The sequence below is a fragment of the Musca domestica genome, unplaced genomic scaffold, assembly GCF_030504385.1.
Source record: "Musca domestica strain aabys unplaced genomic scaffold, Musca_domestica.polishedcontigs.V.1.1 13, whole genome shotgun sequence".
NCBI classification, from domain to species: Eukaryota; Metazoa; Arthropoda; class Insecta; order Diptera; family Muscidae; genus Musca; species Musca domestica.
In genome coordinates, this window is record NW_026712172.1 from 7,780,051 (window position 1) to 7,801,066 (window position 21,016).

General features: G+C 33.9%; 2 protein-coding genes across 2 annotated transcripts; both read left to right on the forward strand.

Annotated features, from left to right (window-relative positions):
* Positions 1-6,897: 6,897 nt before the first annotated feature.
* On the forward strand, positions 6,898-7,506 carry LOC131800878 (putative cyclin-dependent serine/threonine-protein kinase DDB_G0272797/DDB_G0274007). Its single transcript, XM_059118731.1, has one exon. The coding sequence runs from the start codon at positions 6,898-6,900 to the stop codon at positions 7,504-7,506; it is 609 nt and encodes a 202-aa protein (XP_058974714.1).
* A 6,046-nt stretch (positions 7,507-13,552) lies between these two features.
* Positions 13,553-16,140, forward strand: LOC131800879 (sex-determining region Y protein-like). The gene is made up of 2 exons (XM_059118732.1): positions 13,553-13,763; positions 15,665-16,140. Exons 1-2 carry the CDS (start codon positions 13,553-13,555, stop codon positions 16,138-16,140), a joined length of 687 nt encoding a protein of 228 aa, XP_058974715.1.
* Positions 16,141-21,016: the final 4,876 nt, after the last annotated feature.

Consider the following 21,016-nt stretch of genomic DNA (forward strand, 5'->3'; position numbering starts at 1 on the left):
ACATATATTTTCTAATATATCTGGACGTTGTATGTAATGATCCAGAATGTTAGCTTTGAATATATCAGTTGATTCCCTTTCGAGGTTTTGCAGTTCTTGCCTTGATTTTAGCATCCGCACTCGTTTTTCGGGTGGGAAAGTATTCACATAAACCTCTGTAGTACTACATTGCGACATACTCATACCCAGTATATTGTAAGATGCCTCTTGAGCGGACACTTCGGAGGCGTTAATAAATTTGTGTCCTATATGCTGAAATCTCTCTTTGACAGAATAATTTCCCTCTCGTATTTCATGCATAGTTTCTTGCAGTAATCTGGAAACACCCCTATTGGACTTATTTATATAATTTACAATATAAGTGAGACATGCATATGCATCTAGAATGAATTGTATGTCCATATTCGATTTTGAATTGTTAGGATTCTTGGATTGAATGCATTGATGGATCTGTCTTTGAATGTCCTTTTCAGAAATATTTGGGGCTTTTTAATTGAAGATCTTAGTGCTAAAATGTATTCGTCCCTATTTAAATTAATTCTTCTGTCAGATAAGAAACTGTCAAATTTCTGAAATTCATTAATATCTTCATCTGAAAGATTTGCGTTGAGCAATGTATGAATTTTGTCAAAATTATCTTTGTGTATCTTCAGTATGTCGAGATCTGTGCCTTCGGACAGTGGAAACAGTAAGTCTGTGGCTGGCATTGGAGGGGGTGGAATGTAGAAACGACAAAACTTTTGACCCCTTATTTCTCGTTAACATGATCTTGTGTGATTGTGACGTTGGACGTTAATAATACTTTCGACATTTCTAATATTAGAATCTGTTGAAATGAATTTATCCACAAACTCTATAACGGGTGGGAAAGATGTAGTATCTGATATATTTAACTGAGGTGCATTGTTCAGCCAATATATGCCATGCAAATGTGGAAATTCTCGCTGCTGAAACTCTATTCTCCAACAATATTTAATAACGTTACACTCATCGAATATACCACCATAAGATTTGAAATATTTGAATAAGTGCCTAATTCGCTGATCAAAATATCGAGAGCATGTGATAGGGTCCTCCCGTATGAGATCATACTTTCTTTGTGTAGAATAGGAATTGGCTTCTTCCTCCGAAATCTCTGTTCCTTCTTTTACAAGAACTACAATTAATTCTGGCCATTGAGATGTTATGAAAAACGTAGGTAATCCAAATTGCCTAATCATTGACAAAACTTTTTTCTTTTCACTTTCCCAGTGAGCTGGTGAAGACCGAATGCCCTTCAGGACGTGATACCCGTCATCATGTTGAACTAAATTTTGAACAAACCGCTCGTCTAATACATCTGCAGCTGTAAATTGTCTGGCTCCCATTTTTTTCTCAAACACGTTGATATTCTATTCTTAATACGTGAAAATTCTAGTTTTTTATATGAATACAAAACTTTATCCACTCGTGCGCAACGCCTATCAAATCGTCGAACCTCAGACTTTATTACTTTCCCAACAGTGGCAGTGCAATTCCTTTTGATACCACAGTAAATGGTAGGGTAAGAAAGTTCTTCGGAATCCTCATCAAGCAGCATGTCTAAGCGTCTTTGTCCTTCACCAGGGGCTATTGAAATACGTTGTAAGGGTATATTTTCCGCAGCTTGATTATCTAATAATGTTTCTTGTGGATTTAGCTCTTGAACTTCATCCTCTAAAACATTATTATTTATCAACTGAGAAACCAAGTCCTGATCATGTACATTCGAAACAAAAGGAATCTGCTCAGCTGAATTCATATTACTTAGCCATTCACTTAAAATTTGAATGTTATGTTTTCTATACAATTCCGTATTCACTAGGTATGAAGCTGCCTGAAAAATTTTGGCCGGGCGGATTGTTTCTGTCATAAAACTGTGTTCATAGGCAATTCTTCGCTTCAGATATACCTGAACCACTTCAGTCTAATCCGTTGATCGTGGAAGAACATTAACAGTTGTTGCCAAGTGAATAGGCACATTGACCACAGCACCTCTTACGGCACATTGACGGTTGTACCCAAGAGAAACAATTCACATAAACGGAATTCTTGGGGAAACAAATCTTTCTTCTAATGGTGTCAAACCACTTAAATCATGTGGGATGTCTGGAAAAGATAAGCCATTTGAAAGACAAATGGTAGAATTTTACCGCCACTAACAATCTTATGACTAGTATTACAGAATTTGTACTTATCATTAGCGCCGAATGGAGTGCTCAAGAGTGTTTCTTTCTTGTTCTAGCATTCGGTAGGATTCATCCTCTCTATGATGTTGATGACTTACTGCATCACGCTCTCGTTCCAAACTCTGGTATCGTCCTGTCTGCGAATGGCGTGCTGAAGCGTGTTCCTTCCTTGTTCCATCAATCTATAGGCTTCATCTTCTCTATGCTGTTGGTGACTTAAGGAATCCCTTTCTCTTTCGAATTGCCGGTAATTTTCATCCTGCCGATGAACTGCATGTTGGGAAGTGTTACGTAATTGTTCGACTCTTCTATTGAATGAAGACCTCCTCCTTTCTCGAGGATACACTCTATCCCTCGCACGCTCTTCTTCCCGAAAGTCTACATTCTGTCTTCTTGTAGGCAATGCACTTGCGTTTCTTAGCAGATCCATGGGATTTCGTTCACGATAGCTATTAACACGAGATGCAGTCAACCGTTGACGCTGCTGAGCAGATTGTTTGCGTAGTCTAGGCATATCACTGTTTCTTCGACTAAATTTATTTAAACACTGTCCACACACTACTCGCACTTCTTAAAATTAATAATAATAACATTTAGTTAGTTAGATATTTAAGCGAACCACCCACATACCAATTACATATTTTGTCTACCTATGGAATACTATATTTAATATATTGCTACCTGTTTTTGCTATATTGGTATTTAAAATAAACATCAAGGTGCAATATTCAGGTAGAATATACCTTTTAGGAAAACAATCATTATTATAAAATAGTGTAACAAGTTAAATATTTTCATATAATCAAACAAGTAATAAAAGCGTATTTATTGGAACAAACAAGGTAATAAAAGTTTATTTACTGAAACAAACAACGTAATAAAATGAGCCCTTTATGAAATAAATATTTGCAAATTTACCTTGCAGAATATTTAATATTTTACCGTTATATGGGAGATATACGATATTGTGGACCTATGTAGACAATTCTCTTCCAGGGTGTAAAGAACTCATTGTGTGGGTTCACATAATTCCATTGAAAATGTGGTTAAAATCATCAAAATAACGAATATCCCCGGGTACAGTTATCGGGCTGATTACGGTATCGTACACCTATATAGACAAGTGCCTTCCAGGGGGTAAAAGACTTGTAAAGAACTCATTGTGTAAAAGTTCAGACAATTCCAATAATAAAAGTGGCTAAAATCAATCAAATACCGAATATATGAGGGGACCGTTATATGGCGACTATACGATATCGTGGACCTATATACATAATCCTCTTTCAGTGGGTAAAGTACTCACAAAGAATTCCTCGTGTAGAATTTCAGACAATTCCATTGAAAAATGTGGCTAAAATCATGAAAATAGCGAATATCGGGGGGTACCGTTATATGGGGGCTTTACGATAACGTGGTACTTTATAGACAATTCTTTTCCAGGGGGTAATGTACTCACAATAAACTCCTTGTGAGTATTTTCACACAATTCCATTGAAAAATGTAAAAATCATGTAAAACCATCAAAATACCGAATATCGGAAGGTGCCTTATATGTGGTATATACGATATTGTCGACCTATGTAGATAATTCTCCTTTAGGGGGTAAAGTACTCACAAAAAACACCTTGTGTAGAATTTCAAACGATTCCATTGTGGCTAAAACCATAAAAAAAGAATAATGGGGGTACCATTAACTGAGGGCTATTCGATATTGTAGACCTATATAGACAATTCTATTTCTGGGAGTGAAGTACCCACAAAGAACTCCTTGTGTAGAATTTGAGATGATTCCATTAAAAAATGTGGCTAAATCAAAAAATACCGAATATCTAAATCGTCTTAGAATTTTACGCTGATCAAGAATATATATACTTTGTTGGGTCTAAATGATTATTTCGATGAGTTACAAACGGAATGACGAAGTTAATATACCCTCCATACTTTTTTGGTGGAGGGTATAAAAACAAGCATCATAATAAGAACAACAACAATAATGGAAGAAATAGCGGCGTCAGTAACTGTACCCAGAAAAAACAAGCCAGTTTCAAATGCTTCAATTGTGGCCGTCCTGGACATTAAGCTGCACAATGTAGAGACAGAAATCCAAAAGGAGAGAACAAAAGAGAGCCAAATAGAGCATTTTCAATATCGACGGAGAGCACACTCAATAGAAAAGTATGGTGTACTGATAGCGGCGCGTCTGCTCATTTGTGTTGTGACCGAAGCATGTTCAATAAGTTTGAAGAGCACTCGGAGGAGATTTTGCTCGCAGGTAACAACCGAATTCGATCGGCAGGCAAAGGAGATGTTTACATTAAACAAGCTGACAACACGCTAAAAGACGTACTCTTCATTCCGTGCCTGCAATGTTATTTTATTTCGGTTGGATAGCGGTTAGCTATGGTTGCGTTGTAAGCTTTACAAAGAAGTCCGTGACGATCACGAAGGGAACCAGCCGAATGCTCGAAGCGAAGAAGATCGGAAATTTATTTTTGTATGGTGCTAGTAGCAGCGAAATGTTCTTTGCTTGTAATGCGACTGATGAAGTCATGAAATGGCACAAAAGGTATGGACACACGAATTTTACAAGTTTGCGGCAGTTGGTAAACAAAGAAATGGTGGCAGATTTGAAACTGCATGTACATGAAGGTGTCGAATGTACCATTTGCATGCAAAGTAAATGTACAGTTAGATCGTTCCCAACATCGGAGAATAGATCGAGAGAGCTATTAGAAATTGTGCATACCGATGTGTGTGGGCCAATTAACACAAATTCATGTGGTGGTGCCAAATACATACTCACGTTCATCGATGATAAGAGCCGTTATGTCTGTGTGTACTTCATGAAGGGCCAATGAAAGTAGAGAGATGACGATAAGATTGCAGAAGCCGCAGCTAAGAGAGCACCTGGAAGACAGAGAATTGTACGTAGTGGTCGACCAGGTAGGCCTGCAAAAGAATTCAATACCGTGAATTTTATGTGCTCCGAGAAAGTTGTAGTACGGGAAACGATCTGGTGAATATGCGCAATATTGGTGGGATGCGATGGAAGCCGAGCATCAAACGCTTATTGATAACAACACATGGGATCTTGTGGAGCTACCTGAAGGGCAGAAAGCAATTGGTTGCAGGTGGGTGCTTGCTTTTAAGAAAATCAAGAACGGCTATATTGAGCGTTTCAAAGCAAGGCTGGTAGCCAAAGGTTGTGCGCAGATACGCAATTTTAATTACACCGAGACCTTTTCGCCCGTAGTCAGCTATGAATCAATACGAATGGTGTTTATTTCACACCTAGAACAATTCAAGAAAGGGAAGGGGATTAGGGGGCAATAAATTAATATTCTTGTGTACGAGCGTTCTTGTGTGTGTAGTAAGAAAACAAATCCTAGTAGTTTATGTTGTTACTAAATAGACATAGAGCAATCCAACATACATTTTTGAGTTGCGGTAAAAATGACGTGGGGTTAAATAATAATGTTTGACTTGTGTGTCGAGGTCCAGGTTGACTTGACAGGCAGAAGTTCTGTGTAATATTTACATTTAATCGTAATCGAGACTGCTGTTAGTGAACACATAAACTGAAAATTATTGCGATATGTCAATGATGTCATTTGAAAAGTATTTTATGCTACAAAATGCTTTTGATGATATGTTATATATGTTATAAGACATTTAAAAAAATTAGAAATATAATTTAAAAAAAAAAAAACATTTTTAAACTGTTCATAAAGACATGAATTGTTTGCAGGGGGAAGAAGAAAATACTAAAATAAATGCATTTATCAAGAGTATTACTAAAATATGTACATTCATTAGTTTTACATTTCCCAGAAAAAGAAAAAAAATGACGACACCCGCCACACATGTGCTTTCGTCGCTATCTTGTTGACGACTAAATAAAATGAATAGAAAAATCTTTTCTTCCAGTGTTATTTCGTCGCTCTCACCAATACTATTACATTGGGCATCTATGCTTTAAACAACTGTTTGAGTAGGAAGACTTTTTTTATACGTGTGACCAGAAGAGATTTCTTTTCACACGCGTGGGAACTAGAGCCAACCCAAGTGACCATTTTGAGTAAATATTGTTACATAGGAATGTTTACATATACGACCCTATCTAGGGAAAAAACATTCAAGCGTTTTTTCTAATTTTGTTTGTGTGTTTTTATTGATTGTGGTTAAATGTGCAGTATTATTTTCGAATGTTTTTTTTTAATAGTACAACATCAATAGACCGATCCCGGTCCTGTTGAAAAAGACTTGTATGCTGAAGAAAAGTGGCGTTCTTTTCTGCTGAGGTTATTGTTTTTACATACCTCACAGTTTTTTTTATCAACCCTTTATTTGTTTTTGCTGTTTTAACTAGAAAATTACGAGTGTTTTCTTTTCACACCTGCTTCAATAGGAAGACATTTCAAAGTTATTTTTAAGATGTGAGACTATTTTAAAGATTGAAATATTTCTTTCGTAAATATCATAAATTTTCATGAAATCATGTTTTTAATAATAGGTATCAAATTATCCATATGTGTATGCTAGTGTGCATTATTGTTGTAAACTGAAATGATTTTTTTCCTTTATTTCAAATGAAAATCTTCATTTTCTGTTGAGACTTCGACGAAAAACCACACTGCCTACAAATTTTTTAAATTTGTTCTCTGAATAAAAAAAAGGAAAAAAATCAAAAATGAATTCGATGGGTTTTAAATGCAATATTTGCGCTGTAGAATTTGTTAACAGCATGGAATATCAAAAGCATTGTGAACTACATAAGTTATGTAATTTATGTAATCAGATGTTTATAAATTCTCAAGCATTAGAATTTCATTATGGAACTCATCACAATCAGCAACAACAAGGTCAATATAATTTTGAGCAATATCGTCATGCTGGACAATACAATAATCATGGGCAATATAATTATTCTGGAAAATATAATCAACAACTACAATCATATCAAAATAATCGCTATCATCCATATCTTTTACATCAACAACGGAAGAAAGAACTTCATAGATCACAGCAGCAACAACTTGATCAACAACAGGAACAACACAATTTTCATCACCAACAATATCAAACAAACCAACAACAATACAATATTAATGAACAACAGTCGCAATATCACCATCATCAGCAAATGGAAAATATCGAAGGAAATGAGCAGCAACACTATAACCAACAACAATATCAAACCTCTCAACAACAACAAATGGACAATCACAAAGGAAATGAACAAAATATTCAACAACAGATGTCTGAAAGAAAGAGGCAATCATATGTCTTTATGTATTGATATTCGTGCAACATAAATGTGCGAAAAAATCTGTGGTTTAATCACTGTAGAACAAACTCTCACAAAGAAAAAAGTTGTACCGTTATTGATCCTAGAATGGTATTGATAAATAGTGGTTTTCAAAATCGCATTAAAACTTATCAATATAAGTGCGAAGAAACTACAATCAATATTGATGACTTCTTTTCGAAATCTAAAGATGCAATAACAAATATGATTAAACATGCTGTGGAAACGTACGCAGTTTTAAAGTTTAATATAGAAGTCGTTGTTGAATATGCAAAAATATTTGAGGATGAAATCAAGGTTGTAAGCATGGGGCATATAAACAAAATGAGTCAAATAACGCTCTCAGATGATGTTGACGAAATATTCAATACACATGCAGATTCTATAAAGAATAAGAGGTCTGAATTTCAAGAAAGGGATTCTGGATGGGCTCTATCTAAAATATTGTGGCTGGAGTTGAACCTAAATAAGTCTGTTCCAATTAAAGGATCGCAGTATATAAATACTCCTAAATCGTTGCGACATAAAAAAGCGTGCTGGAACTTAAAAAATAACGATAAATTCTGCTTCAAATGGTGTTTAATTGCAGCAATGGATAGTACTCCGAATAGAAATCCAACAAGGACTTCATCATACACAATTCCGGACATAAAGGCAGAAAAAATCACCCTCCGAAATGGTGTTACTCTCAATTTCGAAGGAATGAATTTTCCAGTTGAGCTGAAAAATATATCAGAGTTGGAAACCAACAATCCAGAGATAAGCATAAATGTATTCGGATACGATAAAGAAGTTGTTGGACCCTTATACTACACAAAAGCGGAAAAGGCGAATCATGTGAATTTAATTTTACTGGCGGAGGCAGATAAGGCTCACTTCATATTAGTAAAGCATGTTTCAAGGTAAATATAATATAAACAATGTATCAATTTGTGTATTTAACATGTTGGTTTCTTTCAGATTGATTAGGAGTCAGCTTACTACTTATAGAAGAAAAATATCAATTTGTAATAGCTGTTTCTACTGCACCCCCAGAGAAGATCTTATGATTATTCACAAAAAGTATTGTAGTCGTGTCGTCACAAAAATGCCCACAGTTGAGGAAAGTATTTTAGAATTTTGGAACTTTAGAAAACAAATGGACGTACCATTTGTTATTTATGAAGATTTTGAATGTGTTTTAGAGACTGTAACAGCAGGTGGGGAAAGAATTAAGAAGCATATTCCATGTACATATGGATTCAATATTAAATGTTAATTTGATAGTAGTTTAGATGTATATCATCACTATACTGGTGAGGATGCAGCTCAGAAATTTATAGAGCAATTAGATGTTTCCTGTAGAGAAATTTATAATAATTACTTGTCTCTTAATACGCCAATGAAACCGCTATCATCTATCGAGCAAAGTATATTTGACTCAGCACTAAATTGCCATATTTGTGATAAAAATTTATATGATGATAAAGTTCGTGATCATTGTCACGTAACTGGTAAATTTAGAGGGGCAGCTCATAATGTATGTAACATTAATTATACGGTAGCACAATTCATCCCAATATTTTTCCATAATTTTTCAGAATATGATTGCCATTTGTTTGTTAAAGAGCTTTTGACCACTATAGAGCGAAACACCACCATAATTCCTCTAACAAAAGAAAAATATATTTCTTTATCGCATACGGTGAATATGAATCCTTATGATAGACACAAGACGTTTGAATATAGATTTTTGGATTCAATTCGTTTTATGGCTAGTAGTTAAGATGCTTTAGCTAGCTACTGTACAGATGGAGATATGTTATCTATTGGAAAACATTTCACCAATGATAATGAATTCACTCTCATGAGGAAAAAGGGAATATTCTGTTATGAATATTTAAATTCCTTTGAGAAGTTGAACGACACTACTCTACTTCCAATCGAGTCATTTTATAGTACATTAAGTGATAAAAGGTGCTATATAGAAGAATATGAACATGCTATAAAAGTGTGGCAAACATTCAATTGTAAAACTTTACGTTATTACATGGAGTTATATTTAAAGGCTGACGTTCTACTTCTTACTGACGTTTTTGAAAATTTTAGAAAGTCATGTAAAAATGTTCATAAGTTTGATCCTTGTCAGTATTATACAGCACCGGAATTATCATTTGATGCTATGCTCAGGCAAACAAGAGTAGGTCTTGAATTATTAACCGATCTAGACATGTTTCATTTAATTAAGAATGGTATTAGAGGCGGTCTGACACAGTGCTCAAGGAGGTACACTAAAGCGAACAATAAATATATGAAAAATTTTGATCAAAACTCTCCATCAAGTTATTTATTATATATTGATGCGAATAATCTCTACGGTTGGGCTATGAGGCAATATCTCCCTAATGGTAATTTTCAATGGGTCAAAAATGAAGATATAATAAAAGATGCTAGACAAATACAGAACTTTAAGGCAAATTCAAACATTGGTTACATATACGAAGTGGATCTAAGTTATCCAACAACGTTACATGATAAGCATAATTATTTGCCTTTCTGTTCTGAAAACAAAAAAGTTGGGGGTTCAAAATATGACAAGCTGATTGCCGATTTTGATCCAAAGAAATCGTATAGCATACATTATATGACTTTAAAGCAATGCTTAGATAATGGTCTGGTTTTGGATAAAGTTCATCGCGTAATTTCCTTTGATCAGTCTCCATGGTTAGCTTCATATATAGATAAAAATACTGAAGAAAGACAAAAAGCGGCCAATGATTTCTTAAGGAATTTATTTAAACTTTTCAATAATGCAGTATTTGGAAAAACTATGGAAAATATAGATAAACGGAAAGATATAAAGTTAGTAAATCATTGGGAAACAACTAACCGAAATAAATTAGGAGCTCAATCTTTGATAGCTAAACCCAACTTCCATAGCGCTACACAATTTTGCAATGATCTTTGGGCAATCCAAATGGAGAGACTCTGTGTAACTTACAACAAACCTATACATTTAGGGTTTTGTATATTGGAATTAGCAAAATGGAAAATGTATGATTTCCATTACGGTTATATGAAAAATAAATTTGGTGAGCGCGTAATTCTAAATTATATGGATACGGATTCATTCATATATACTATATATACTGAAGATATCTATGAGGATATAAGAGCAGATGTTGATCAATACTTCGATACGTCAGCTTACCCTGAGGATAATGTGTATAACATAACATATTGTGGAAAAATTATGCTTGAATTTGTTGGCTTAGGCTCAAAAATGTACCCGTATACGGTAGATGATGGCGTGGAAGTTAAAAAAGCTAAAGGTGTAAAAAAATGTGTCATTAGGCGATATAACATAGAAGATTATAAGAATACTCTATTTAATGAAGTCATAGTTAGTGATACCATGTATACTTTTAAATTTATACAAATGAGTTATCTAAAATTGTATTAAGTTTTAAAGATACTAAAAGAATGGTTCGCCAAGATAAGGTGAACACATATGCTTGGGGTCATGTAGCTATAGAGCGTAAAAAAAATTTACAAATCCATTGAATGAAGCAACTGATATTGATAATTTATTTTTTAGTTAAGATTAATGTATTTCACATATATGTATATGTTTATATTTATATAAATAACGAAGAAATGAATAAACAATATAAAAAATATTTTTAAAATGTATTTTTTTTCATTATTAAATTATCAATTAATTAATGAAATGAATTAATTAATGAAATAATGAAATTAATAGAATATTACAACATATTTCGAACAATTCCATTTAAAGGATTATAGTCGATTAATCGATCATGAAGGATTAAGCAGTAAGCAGCTACACCAGCTGGAATTTGTGAATTAGTTTCAAATTCCACTTGAACATCTATTGGACCGCTTTTGACTACTTCGTTTTGGTGGCTTACATCAATTAGAACAATTGGGTTTTCTTTAAACTCTTCCCAAGATAATATTGGTTGTGGTTCCCTTAAAAAGTAGTTTTGTTGAAATTTCGCATACATATCGTAAAGTACGGCATATCTGTTTTCATCAAACTTCAGATTTAAATCATCGTACGGATATGCTTCTGAATTCAAATGAACTTTCACGTTTACCAAATTTAAGTGAATAAATTTTCCTTCTTTTTCTAGGGCGAGTAATATAAAGCGTGGACGTTCTCTATTAGTCGACAATTTTACATTCCAATGACATTTAGTTGCATCCTGAAACGTTGGATTAAATTGACAATCCCAACTTCGAAATGCAATAGGAAGAGGTTTTCCAATATTTATTATTCTCATAATCTGCAGCTTTGATGAATCTGCTAAGCTTACATGAGGTATCCTCCATGTTATATTATTTATTTCTACATTTAGGTTCTCGTTCGAATCGGTAGAATAACATGCATTTTGATTACTCGGACTACGCAGCATAATAAGATCATTTTTACTATTTAATATTACTTTATTATAGTCCTCTGCAAACCCCAACAGCATTTTAAGTGGAATGCAAAAATTAAACATGTTCCTATTTAAATCAGCACCATTAGTCCATCCAGCATTCTTCATAATATTACTCTCAACACTTGTAAGAGAAACAAAATTTTTATAGTGCTCGATGCTCCTAAAATAGCGTGTACGATCAATTTCGATACCATTTAATTCATATCGTATTTCATCAAATAAATATGCTACGCAGTTATTACGTAAACGAGCATTAGCCGTTAGTTTTCGGTCTGATGATGTTATTACACCTTCAACGTAGATGTAACTCTCACTTGGCAAGACATATAAATCTCGATTTTTGGCAAGACATATAAATCTCGATTTGAAGAAGATCGGAAATTTATTTTTGTATGGTGCTAGTAGCAGCGAAATGTTCTTTGCTTGTAATGCGACTGATGAAGTCATGAAATGGCACAAAAGGTATGGACACACGAATTTTACAAGTTTGCGGCAGTTGGTAAACAAAGAAATGGTGGCAGATTTGAAACTGCATGTACATGAAGGTGTCGAATGTACCATTTGCATGCAAAGTAAATGTACAGTTAGATCGTTCCCAACATCGGAGAATAGATCGAGAGAGCTATTAGAAATTGTGCATACCGATGTGTGTGGGCCAATTAACACAAATTCATGTGGTGGTGCCAAATACATACTCACGTTCATCGATGATAAGAGCCGTTATGTCTGTGTGTACTTCATGAAGGGCCAATGAAAGTAGAGAGATGACGATAAGATTGCAGAAGCCGCAGCTAAGAGAGGACCTGGAAGACCGAGAATTGTACGTAGTGGTCGACCAGGTAGGCCTGCAAAAGAATTCAATACCGTGAATTTTATGTGCTCCGAGAAAGTTGTAGTACGGGAAACGATCTGGTGAATATGCGCAATATTGGTGGGATGCGATGGAAGCCGAGCATCAAACGCTTATTGATAACAACACATGGGATCTTGTGGAGCTACCTGAAGGGCAGAAAGCAATTGGTTGCAGGTGGGTGCTTGCTTTTAAGAAAATCAAGAACGGCTATATTGAGCGTTTCAAAGCAAGGCTGGTAGCCAAAGGTTGTGCGCAGATACGCAATTTTAATTACACCGAGACCTTTTCGCCCGTAGTCAGCTATGAATCAATACGAATGGTGTTTGCGTTGGCAGCGGAATATAAACTTCATCTTCATCAGATCGACGTATCAACCGCCTACCTGAATAGTGAATTAGATGAAGATGTGTATATCACACAGCCGGAGAAGTTTGTAAACAAGAGCTATCCCAATCACGTGCTAAAACTGAAGAAGGCGTTGTATGGTTTGAAGCAGTCCGGCAGACAGTGGAATCGTAAGTTGAATTCCATATTAAACAACATTGGATTTTATGCCTACAAAAGAGAGCCGTGTGTATACGTAAAAAGGGATGGCAAGAAATTAAACATAATTGCAGTGTACGTAGATTACATTCTAATTGGATGCTCAGAGCTGAATGACATTGAACTCATCAAAGGGCTGATAGCACAAAGAGTGTAAATTGTCGACAAAGGCCCTGTAAATCATTTCCTGAGTATGGAAATTGAAAGAGAAAGCCCAACAAGTCCAATTGCTGTGAGTCAACGGGAGAATATCAAACATTTGCTGCAACGTTATGGTATGGAAAATTGCCGAGATATCGCAACGCCGTTGGAACCAAATCATCAAGTGGCGTGTTTTGATGAAAAGTGCAGGAAGGCGGATCAACTCGAATATCAGTCGCTTATTGGATCACTGATGTATTTGGGTATATGTACAAGGCCAGACGTAATACATTCAGTAGCAAAGTTATCTCAGAGAAATTGTGATCCGCATGTAGAGTACTTTACAGCAGCGAAAAGAGTGCTGAGATATTTGAAGAAAACGATCGATATACAACTCAGGTATGAAAGGACAGGCGAGCCAATGCTATGTTGATGCAGATTGGGGTGGAGACGCAAGTGATCGGAAGTCGTTCACAGGTCACACAATTATTTTGGCTGGAGGAGCAATTTCGTGCGAAAACATCAACGGGCACCTTTGTAAATGGTTATAAGAAAGGGAAGGGGGTTAGCGGTAATAAGTTATGACAAGTTCGGATCGATCTAGTTTTAAGTGAGGATTTATTTCACACCTAGAACAATTCAAGAAAGGGAAGGGGATTAGGGGGCAATAAATTAATATTCTTGTGTACGAGCGTTCTTGTGTGTGTAGTAAGAAAACAAATCCTAGTAGTTTATGTTGTTACTAAATAGACATAGAGCAATCCAACATACATTTTTGAGTTGCGGTAAAAATGACGTGGGGTTAAATAATAATGTTTGACTTGTGTGTCGAGGTCCAGGTTGACTTGACAGGCAGAAGTTCTGTGTAATATTTACATTTAATCGTAATCGAGACTGCTGTTAGTGAACACATAAACTGAAAATTATTGCGATATGTCAATGATGTCATTTGAAAAGTATTTTATGCTACAAAATGCTTTTGATGATATGTTATATATGTTATAAGACATTTAAAAAAATTAGAAATATAATTTAAAAAAAAAAAACATTTTTAAACTGTTCATAAAGACATGAATTGTTTGCAGGGGGAAGAAGAAAATACTAAAATAAATGCATTTATCAAGAGTATTACTAAAATATGTACATTCATTAGTTTTACATTTCCCAGAAAAAGAAAAAAAATGACGACACCCGCCACGCATGTGCTTTCGTCCCTATCTTGTTGACGACTAAATAAAATGAATAGAAAAATCTTTTCTTCCAGTGTTATTTCGTCGCTCTCACCAATACTATTACATTGGGCATCTATGCTTTAAACAACTGTTTGAGTAGGAAGACTTTTTTTATACGTGTGACCAGAAGAGATTTCTTTTCACACGCGTGGGAACTAGAGCCAACCCAAGTGACCATTTTGAGTAAATATTGTTACATAGGAATGTTTACATATACGACCCTATCTAGGGAAAAAACATTCAAGCGTTTTTTCTAATTTTGTTTGTGTGTTTTTATTGATTGTGGTTAAATGTGCAGTATTATTTTCGAATGTTTTTTTTAATAGTACAACATCAATAGACCGATCCCGGTCCTGTTGAAAAAGACTTGTATGCTGAAGAAAAGTGGCGTTCTTTTCTGCTGAGGTTATTGTTTTTACATACCTCACAGTTTTTTTTTATCAACCCTTTATTTGTTTTTGCTGTTTTAACTAGAAAATTACGAGTGTTTTCTTTTCACACCTGCTTCAATAGGAAGACATTTCAAAGTTATTTTTAAGATGTGAGACTATTTTAAAGATTGAAATATTTCTTTCGTAAATATCATAAATTTTCATGAAATCATGTTTTTAATAATAGGTATCAAATTATCCATATGTGTATGCTAGTGTGCATTATTGTTGTAAACTGAAATGATTTTTTTCCTTTATTTATTTCAAATGAAAATCTTCATTTTCTGTTGAGACTTCGACGAAAAACCACACTCCCTACAAATTTTTTAAATTTGTTCTCTGAATAAAAAAAAGGAAAAAAATCAAAAATGAATTCGATGGGTTTTAAATGCAATATTTGCGCTGTAGAATTTGTTAACAGCATGGAATATCAAAAGCATTGTGAACTACATAAGTTATGTAATTTATGTAATCAGATGTTTATAAATTCTCAAGCATTAGAATTTCATTATGGAACTCATCACAATCAGCAACAACAAGGTCAATATAATTTTGAGCAATATCGTCATGCTGGACAATACAATAATCATGGGCAATATAATTATTCTGGAAAATATAATCAACAACTACAATCATATCAAAATAATCGCTATCATCCATATCTTTTACATCAACAACGGAAGAAAGAACTTCATAGATCACAGCAGCAACAACTTGATCAACAACAGGAACAACACAATTTTCATCACCAACAATATCAAACAAACCAACAACAATACAATATTAATGAACAACAGTCGCAATATCACCATCATCAGCAAATGGAAAATATCGAAGGAAATGAGCAGCAACACTATAACCAACAACAATATCAAACCTCTCAACAACAACAAATGGACAATCACAAAGGAAATGAACAAAATATTCAACAACAGATGTCTGAAAGAAAGAGGCAATCATATGTCTTTATGTATTGATATTCGTGCAACATAAATGTGCGAAAAAATCTGTGGTTTAATCACTGTAGAACAAACTCTCACAAAGAAAAAAGTTGTACCGTTATTGATCCTAGAATGGTATTGATAAATAGTGGTTTTCAAAATCGCATTAAAACTTATCAATATAAGTGCGAAGAAACTACAATCAATATTGATGACTTCTTTTCGAAATCTAAAGATGCAATAACAAATATGATTAAACATGCTGTGGAAACGTACGCAGTTTTAAAGTTTAATATAGAAGTCGTTGTTGAATATGCAAAGATATTTGAGGATGAAATCAAGGTTGTAAGCATGGGGCATATAAACAAAATGAGTCAAATAACGCTCTCAGATGATGTTGACGAAATATTCAATACACATGCAGATTCTATAAAGAATAAGAGGTCTGAATTTCAAGAAAGGGATTCTGGATGGGCTCTATCTAAAATATTGTGGCTGGAGTTGAACCTAAATAAGTCTGTTCCAATTAAAGGATCGCAGTATATAAATACTCCTAAATCGTTGCGACATAAGAAAGCGTGCTGGAACTTAAAAAATAACGATAAATTCTGCTTCAAATGGTGTTTAATTGCAGCAATGGATAGTACTCCGAATAGAAATCCAACAAGGACTTCATCATACACAATTCCGGACATAAAGGCAGAAAAAATCACCCTCCGAAATGGTGTTACTCTCAATTTCGAAGGAATGAATTTTCCAGTTGAGCTGAAAAATATATCAGAGTTTGAAACCAACAATCCAGAGATAAGCATAAATGTATTCGGATACGATAAAGAAGTTGTTGGACCCTTATACTACACAAAAGCGGAAAAGGCGAATCATGTGAATTTAATTTTACTGGCGGAGGCAGATAAGGCTCACTTCATATTAGTAAAGCATGTTTCAAGGTAAATATAATACAAACAATGTATCAATTTGTGTATTTAACATGTTGGTTTCTTTCAGATTGATTAGGAGTCAGCTTACTACTTATAGAAGAAAAATATCAATTTGTAATAGCTGTTTCTACTGCACACCCAGAGAAGATCTTATGATTATTCACAAAAAGTATTGTAGTCGTGTCGTCACAAAAATGCCCACAGTTGAGGAAAGTATTTTAGAATTTTGGAACTTTAGAAAACAAATGGACGTACCATTTGTTATTTATGCAGATTTTGAATGTGTTTTAGAGACTGTAACAGCAGGTGGGGAAAGAATTAAGAAGCATATTCCATGTACATATGGATTCAATATTAAATGTTAATTTGATAGTAGTTTAGATGTATATCATCACTATACTGGTGAGGATGCAGCTCAGAAATTTATAGAGCAATTAGATGTTTCCTGTAGAGAAATTTATAATTATTACTTGTCTCTTAATACGCCAATGAAACCGCTATCATCTATCGAGCAAAGTATATTTGACTCAGCACTAAATTGCCATATTTGTGATAAAAATTTATATGATGATAAAGTTCGTGATCATTGTCACGTAACTGGTAAATTTAGAGGGGCAGCTCATAATGTATGTAACATTAATTATACGGTAGCACAATTCATCCCAATATTTTTCCATAATTTTTCAGAATATGATTGCCATTTGTTTGTTAAAGAGCTTTTGACCACTATAGAGGGAAACACCACCATAATTCCTCTAACAAAAGAAAAATATATTTCTTTATCGCATACGGTGAATATGAATCCTTATGATAGACACAAGACGTTTGAATATAGATTTTTGGATTCAATTCGTTTTATGGCTAGTAGTTAAGATGCTTTAGCTAGCTACTGTACAGATGGAGATATGTTATCTATTGGAAAACATTTCACCAATGATAATGAATTCACTCTCATGAGGAAAAAGGGAATATTCTGTTATGAATATTTAAATTCCTTTGAGAAGTTGAACGACACTACTCTACTTCCAATCGAGTCATTTTATAGTACATTAAGTGATAAAAGGTGCTATATAGAAGAATATGAACATGCTATAAAAGTGTGGCAAACATTCAATTGTAAAACTTTACGTTATTACATGGAGTTATATTTAAAGGCTGACGTTCTACTTCTTACTGACGTTTTTGAAAATTTTAGAAAGTCATGTAAAAATGTTCATAAGTTTGATCCTTGTCAGTATTATACAGCACCGGAATTATCATTTGATGCTATGCTCAGGCAAACAAGAGTAGGTCTTGAATTATTAACCGATCTAGACATGTTTCATTTAATTAAGAATGGTATTAGAGGCGGTCTGACACAGTGCTCAAGGAGGTACACTAAAGCGAACAATAAATATATGAAAAATTTTGATCAAAACTCTCCATCAAGTTATTTATTATATATTGATGCGAATAATCTCTACGGTTGGGCTATGAGGCAATATCTCCCTAATGGTAATTTTCAATGGGTCAAAAATGAAGATATAATAAAAGATGCTAGACAAATACAGAACTTTAAGGCAAATTCAAACATTGGTTACATATACGAAGTGGATCTAAGTTATCCAACAACGTTACATGATAAGCATAATTATTTGCCTTTCTGTTCTGAAAACAAAAAGTTGGGGGTTCAAAATATGACAAGCTGATTGCCGATTTTGATCCAAAGAAATCATATAGCATACATTATATGACTTTAAAGCAATGCTTAGATAATGGTCTGGTTTTGGATAAAGTTCATCGCGTAATTTCCTTTGATCAGTCTCCATGGTTAGCTTCATATATAGATAAAAATACTGAAGAAAGACAAAAAGCGGACAATGATTTCTTAAGGAATTTATTTAAACTTTTCAATAATGCAGTATTTGGAAAAACTATGGAAAATATAGATAAACGGAAAGATATAAAGTTAGTAAATCATTGGGAAACAACTAACCGAAATAAATTAGGAGCTCAATCTTTGATAGCTAAACCCAACTTCCATAGCGCTACACAATTTTGCAATGATCTTTGGGCAATCCAAATGGAGAGACTCTGTGTAACTTACAACAAACCTATACATTTAGGGTTTTGTATATTGGAATTAGCAAAATGGAAAATGTATGATTTCCATTACGGTTATATGAAAAATAAATTTGGTGAGCGCGTAATTCTAAATTATATGGATACGGATTCATTCATATATACTATATATACTGAAGATATCTATGAGGATATAAGAGCAGATGTTGATCAATACTTCGATACGTCAGCTTACCCTGAGGATAATGTGTATAACATAACATATTGTGGAAAAATTATGCTTGAATTTGTTGGCTTAGGCTCAAAAATGTACTCGTATACGGTAGATGATGGCGTGGAAGTTAAAAAAGCTAAAGGTGTAAAAAAATGTGTCATTAGGCGATATAACATAGAAGATTATAAGAATACTCTATTTAATGAAGTCATAGTTAGTGATACCATGTATACTTTTAAATTTATACAAATGAGTTATCTAAAATTGTATTAAGTTTTAAAGATACTAAAAGAATGGTTCGCCAAGATAAGGTGAACACATATGCTTGGGGTCATGTAGCTATAGAGCGTAAAAAAAATTTACAAATCCATTGAATGAAGCAACTGATATTGATAATTTATTTTTTAGTTAAGATTAATGTATTTCACATATATGTATATGTTTATATTTATATAAATAACGAAGAAATGAATAAACAATATAAAAAATATTTTTAAAATGTATTTTTTTTTCATTATTAAATTATCAATTAATTAATGAAATGAATTAATTAATGAAATAATGAAATTAATAGAATATTACAACATATTTCGAACAATTCCATTTAAAGGATTATAGTCGATTAATCGATCATGAAGGATTAAGCAGTAAGCAGCTACACCAGCTGGAATTTGTGAATTAGTTTCAAATTCCACTTGAACATCTATTGGACCGCTTTTGACTACTTCGTTTTGGTGGCTTACATCAATTAGAACAATTGGGTTTTCTTTAAACTCTTCCCAAGATAATATTGGTTGTGGTTCCCTTAAAAAGTAGTTTTGTTGAAATTTCGCATACATATCGTAAAGTACGGCATATCTATTTTCATCAAACTTCAGATTTAAATCATCGTACGGATATGCTTCTGAATTCAAATGAACTTTCACGTTTACCAAATTTAAGTGAATACATTTTCCTTCTTTTTCTAGGGCGAGTAATATAAAGCGTGGACGTTCTCTATTAGTCGACAATTTTACATTCCAATGACATTTAGTTGCATCCTGAAACGTTGGATTAAATTGACAATCCCAACTTCGAAATGCAATAGGAAGAGGTTTTCCAATATTTATTATTCTCATAATCTGCAGCTTTGATGAATCTGCTAAGCTTACATGAGGTATCCTCCATGTTATATTATTTATTTCTACATTTAGGTTCTCGTTCGAATCGGTAGAATAACATGCATTTTGATTACTCGGACTACGCAGCATAATAAGATCATTTTTACTATTTAATATTACTTTATTATAGTCCTCTGCAAACCCCAACAGCATTTTAAGTGGAATGCAAAAATTAAACATGTTCCTATTTAAATCAGCACCATTAGTCCATCCAGCATTCTTCATAATATTACTCTCATAGTGCTCGATGCTCCTAAAATAGCGTGTACGATCAATTTCGATACCATTTAATTCATATCGTATTTCATCAAATAAATATGCTACGCAGTTATTACGTAAACGAGCATTAGCCGTTAGTTTTCGGTCTGATGATGTTATTACACCTTCAACGTAGATGTAACTCTCACTTGGCAAGACATATAAATCTCGATTTTTGGCAAGACATATAAATCTCGATTTGAAGAAGATCGGAAATTTATTTTTGTATGGTGCTAGTAGCAGCGAAATGTTCTTTGCTTGTAATGCGACTGATGAAGTCA